At 33.4% G+C, this 5,736-nt stretch overlaps 1 protein-coding gene across 1 annotated transcript; it reads right to left on the minus strand.

Annotated features, from left to right (window-relative positions):
- Window positions 1–4,046: 4,046 nt before the first annotated feature.
- Window positions 4,047–5,025, minus strand: LOC145557740 (uncharacterized). The gene is made up of 4 exons (XM_081618911.1): window positions 4,758–5,025; window positions 4,582–4,667; window positions 4,355–4,498; window positions 4,047–4,226 (listed from the first exon to the last, which is right to left on the minus strand). Exons 1-4 carry the CDS (start codon window positions 5,023–5,025, stop codon window positions 4,047–4,049), a joined length of 678 nt encoding a protein of 225 aa, XP_081475037.1.
- Between the last annotated feature and the right edge of the window lie 711 nt (window positions 5,026–5,736).

The following is a 5,736-nucleotide window of genomic DNA, read 5'->3' on the forward strand; positions in this document are numbered from 1 at the left end:
TAAAGATGGGTTAATGATTTCATTGAATTTTTATTTATATATATATATATATATATATATATATATATATATATATATATATATATATATATATATATATATATATATATATATATATATATATATATATATATATATATATATATATATATATATATATATATATATAGTTTTAACATAAGTTGTTTATTAAGGACTAAATTTATTTATGTGATTAAATCAACTTACACTATAAACACAAAATTGATAGTAAATCCAAAATTATATATTTTAAAAAAAAAAATTAATATAGTGGCCCATAGAAGAATTATCTTCAATTCAAGATCCGCTACTACTCTTAACCATGTCAATTTTGTGTTGTACGGTTTTACATAGGGTTTTTTTTTTTTTTTTACCATGTCAATTTCGTGACTTTATATAATTTACCTCACTTTATACTTTTTTAGTAAGGGTCATTGTTTGTAATGCTCGTGCGTATAAGATTTTGCCGTATGGTTAGATGTTCTTTGGTAAATTTATGTGTACTGTCTAATAAGGGCAAAGGTTAATTTTTGTTTTTATATATAAACTCTGAAAATAATATGTCCAGCCCTACTAGTATTGTAAGCTCAGGTCTTTGAGTAACATCTTAGTTCTTAAGGAAATATTTATTTTATAAGTGTTGTTTTAGTACCTTGGTAAGTATAATAATCACTTAGTAGGTTTAGGTGGTCTGTCATACGTATACCACGTGAGTATTTTTGAGTTTTTACATGACTTAATTATATACATTTTTTTTCTTTTTGTAATATCGTGGCATTTTAGAACCTTTTTCATATCACTGTTAGAGTATGATTTAGTAACGGTTTTTTTTTTCATTTTATCAGTTTAAATGTTGTAAAACTGATTAATTAGTTGGTTACATAAAAAATAAAAGAATTTAATATCAAGATCTTCATTATTACCAAAATCTTGATATTTACCATTTAAATCCTTGAATTACCTTTTATTTATTTTATTTTATTTACAAATTAACCCCTTTATTTTTTTTTATAAATACCCCTTAATTTTCTCATTTTATGGACACCAAAAAATCCTACTAATTCTCTCTCTAAATATTCTCCTCTAATCTTTTGTTTTAGTTAAAATCTCTCTAATTTAGCTTTATTTTTAAATTATTAGCTTATAAAAAGCATCATCTAGTTAAGTTGTATTTTTTACTTTTATTAATTATTGTTATTATCTCTAAATCCTATAAAAAAAACATAAAAAAAATTAAGTTCAAATATTATTGTCATTTATTACCTTTGTTAAAAATATATAGTTTAATTTCTTAAGTGTTCCTAGTCTATATTAAAACCAAAAAAAAAAAAGTTTATTTCTCAAGACCTAGTTTTTAATTCAATTTTATTTTCTTTAATCAAAAATCCAAAAAAAAAAAAAAAAAAAGGTTCATAAGTTTTATTTTCACTAGTTTCTCTTAATATCTCAAAATTCTAAAAAAATATCACTTAGCCTCTTTTTTTTTCATTTTAATTAAGGAAGACTCGTCTTTTAATACATGGAGTCATCTAAAAAATAGCTACATATATCTCTAGGTATTATTTTCTAATTTTCTCAATTTTCTTAATTATTATTATTATGCACTAATGTGTTTGTTTTTATGTGATGTTACCAAAAGGAGTAATGAATATATTAGGTGCTAAATAACCTTAAATATTTCATTACTCCATATTAGAAAGACAAGCCTATTGGTGAGGTGATAGGTTATAAAAAAAGGGGGTTAATTACATTTTGCATTTCATTTTTTTCTAATGCATTAAAAATATAAAGTGTTAATGCATTCATATGTTTGTTTAAGATATATATTAAAAATAAGGACATTTTGTCAGAAACTACCTTTTAAAGCAATTTTTTTGCGAGAAACTACCTTATAAAAAAATTGTTGTTAAAAACTACCTTGTAAAAGGTTTTTGTTGTAATACACTACCCTTGGTCGGAATATGAGAGTTGACCATAATTTACCGGCATTGACCAAGTCACGTGCTAGTCACGTGACTATTAATCTTCCTTTCCCACCCTTTTTTTTCCCTAATTTTTCCTCTTCTCTTTCGATTAAATACCTAGATCCTTAATTTCCCCCCCCCCCTTTTCTTCGTGCTTCCTCTCAGTTCAACAATTCTCTCTCTCGTGAACTGAAACTACAACAAAGTTGGTAAATTTATGCTGCCATTGTTGTTTTCGACCAAACCCCTCTTTCAATTATTGGTTTATATGTCAGAATTTGTGTGTTACTCGTATTAGGGTTTAACGCTTTGATTTTGTGTAAAATGCAGGTTAGAATGGCTTCAACCCCAAATTCGAAGTGCAAATGTGGAATCCCCATAGTAAGGTTGACCTCATGGACGCATGAAAACCCAGGGAGAAAGTTTGAAGCATGCAAATTTTACAATCCCGAAACCAATCAAAGGGGTTGCAAAACCTTTAGATGGGTGGATGAGGGAATAATTGATTGGCAAAGGGATATAACTAATCAATTTTGGCTGAGAAGCATATTCTAAAGGGTGAGGTGGCTGTGCTGAAAAACAGAGTATGCTGCTTGGAATCTGAAAAGAAAAGGGTTATGGATGAAGCAGAGAACTTGAAAATGAAGCTGAAGAAGAAGAATTCAACTCAGTTCAATGTTGTAGGTTTTTTTGGCATTGTTGTTGTTATATCAGTTGTAGTCAGTTTCACAATGGTGAAAGTATTAGGCTAATGTAGTCTATGTAAGTTGAACAAAATATTAGGTTGATGTAGTCTATGTTATGTAATGGTATTATTTGGACTTAATGAATGAAATGATATTGTTCTGTTTCCATATGTGTGTGCTCAATTTGCAATGGCAAGCATTTAAAATATATGACAGAACCAAACCAAATATTACATACACAATTGGCCATACAGATAATTTCACAAGTAGCAAAATGCATTACAATACCCAATTTAAGTATGTTCTAAGACAGTTAACAAAAGCATCAGTTAACAAAAGCATAGTTTTGACAAAATAAAACAAAAACTAGAAATAGATGCCCTGCTACTCTACTGATCCAGTCTGAGACATGCAATTAGGTTGAGCTGTTGTGCTTGTTTGAGATGATAACACATCCACCATCCTTTTGTGCTTCAGATGCTTTGGTATTCCTCTAATTGTAGAAGTCATTGTAGTTGACTGAGTTGGTGCAGATGTAGATGTTGTTGCAGCTTGTGAAGTAGATTTCTTCCTTTTGAAACCACCTGTAGTTACTCCAGCATGACCTGTATTGCCTTGAACAACCACTGAAGTGGCAGCACCAGTTCTTGTAGTGGCAGCACCAACAGCACCAGATCCATAGCCACCAGCAGATACCACCAGCCCTTATTGAAGCAGCAATAGTGTTTGGGGCTCTTGGTGGGTTCTTTCTAGGCTTACCACCCTTGTCCAGTATAGTTGGTGGCCTGTGATGGTTCTTACAAGTGTTAGCATAGTGTCCTGCTTCACCAAACTTGCTGCAATTATTTGCTCTTCTGTTTCTTTTGACAAGTTCTTTTTCCTGATCCTCACCCTTCTTTTTCACCCTATTTTTTTGCTTAGGCCTCCCTAGAATTTTCCTAAAAGCAGGTGGAAAAGGTTGAGGCAAATCCACAGATGGTCATTGATGTTTGCCTGGCATAGGGTGGAAAGCAGGTGCATAGGTTGCCACATGATAGGCAGGGTGCACATAGTCCTCTATATTCAATATTTGTCTCCAAATGAATGCATAAGCATGATAGCAAGGAATACCCAATAGCTCCCACCTGTAACACCCACACCTTTTCTCAGCCAAACTCACAACATAAGTTTCTCCTGTTGTTAAATGGTCAACCTCAAATTCTAACACATCTACCTGATTGACATCACAGTTGCTCACTTCCTCACTAGTTCTATCTAGCATTTTCATCACTGATGGCATTATATTTCCCTGAAAATTCTTTAACCCATCTCTTTTCACTGCACATCTCTTCATAACATACCTTCTTATCCATTCAAGCATGGATAGAATTGGTTTTTATCTAGCTTCTCTAATGACACTGTTGAAGCTTTCACAACAGTTATTTAACAACATTCCAGATTTTGACCTAGGACTAAATGCATGCCTAGACCATGAACATGCTGGAATATCAGCCAAATACTTATAGGCATCAGGTGAGAGCAACTTTATTGATTCCATTTGACAGTCAAAGTGCCACTAAAAGAAGAAAAACAAAATGATATCACACACTAGACCTCAGCAATTACATGTATAACAACTTTCTTACACATACTCACACATATATAAACAAGACAGGCCATGAAATGTAGGACAAAACAAAATACCTTGGTAGATGATCTTGCTGCCTTCCAGAAACATTCTTTGAACAACTCTCTAGGGAATTTCTTTTTAAAATTTGCCCATATGTGTCTGTAGCAGAATCTGATCTCTGCATTAGGGACAACCTTGTTGAAAGCAACAAGTAACCCCTACAGAGTAACAACAAAAAACAGAATTGTAAGCATATACTCAACTTAAAAAAAAAAGCAAAAATAACATAGTGAGTGTGTACCTTCTGTCTATCTGACATATATGTTACAGCATCCTGAGCATCCCTCTCACTAACCCGGGTTAGGGAGTCTTTCACACTATCCAAATCTTAAACAAGCAACTCCAAAAACCAAGCCCAGGTCTCAGCATTCTTAACTTCTACTATGGCCCAGGCAACAGGAAAAATATTGTTGTTGCCATCTTTGCCAATTGCTGTGTGACAAATCCCAGGGTATGCCCCCCTTAAATGACACCCATCAACCCCCAAGATAGGCCTGCAGCCAGCCAAAAACCCCTCCTTGAATGGTTGAAGGCAAATGTAGATCCTTTGAAATATTGGGGGAGAGTTCTCAATACCCACCACCTTAACCACAGCAGTACTTCCAAGATTATACATCCTTATTGCCTCAGCATAGTCCCAAACCCTCTTATATTGATCAACTGAGTCACCATGGATCATCTGCATTGCTATCTGCTTGGCATAATAACACTTATAGTACTAAATCTCAACCCAAGTCATTATCTTCGCTCTCTTCATAAACTCAGAAAGTTTCTTGCTAGGTGAATCTCTCCATTCATCAAGAAACCTTTTAGCAAGGTACTCTGAGGTTACCTTGTTGTTTTGGTGCTGCCTACCACACACATGTTCTAAGTTTAGGCTCTTCACTTGAAAAGTTTCCTCCCCTTTCAGCTTCCTAGCTAACACTTTGAATCTACACTTTCTTACATCCTCACAAGTGCATTTCATAAACCTTGACCTTTTCCATTCACACTCACATCTATTCACACAGTACACAACAACACTCTTTGATCCATTATGCAAAAAGTAACAGTTGTACTGATTTTCAATTGCATGATACCTAACTGCTTTCCTAAACACATACACTGAAGGAAACTTCAACCCTAGCACTAATTTAACCTACCCTTTGAAGTCAACACTTGGATTGAAAACAGGGTAGTGTATGCCCTGCTCATCATCATACCCAGCTCCCTGATCTCCTCATCCGAATCATTTAAGTCCTCATCACTGCCTACCAAGATGTCCTCTCCAACATCAAATCCCTTATCTGCCTCACTGAGCTGTAATTGTCTTTCACCACCTGATCTTTTATGCCTAATTTCAACCCCTAAGCTTCTATTAACCAACTCAGTTATGCTCTCATCAACATGCTCAGCA

Source organism: Chenopodium album, chromosome 9 (genome assembly GCF_948465745.1).
Source record: "Chenopodium album chromosome 9, dcCheAlbu1.1, whole genome shotgun sequence".
Taxonomy (NCBI): Eukaryota; Viridiplantae; Streptophyta; class Magnoliopsida; order Caryophyllales; family Amaranthaceae; genus Chenopodium; species Chenopodium album.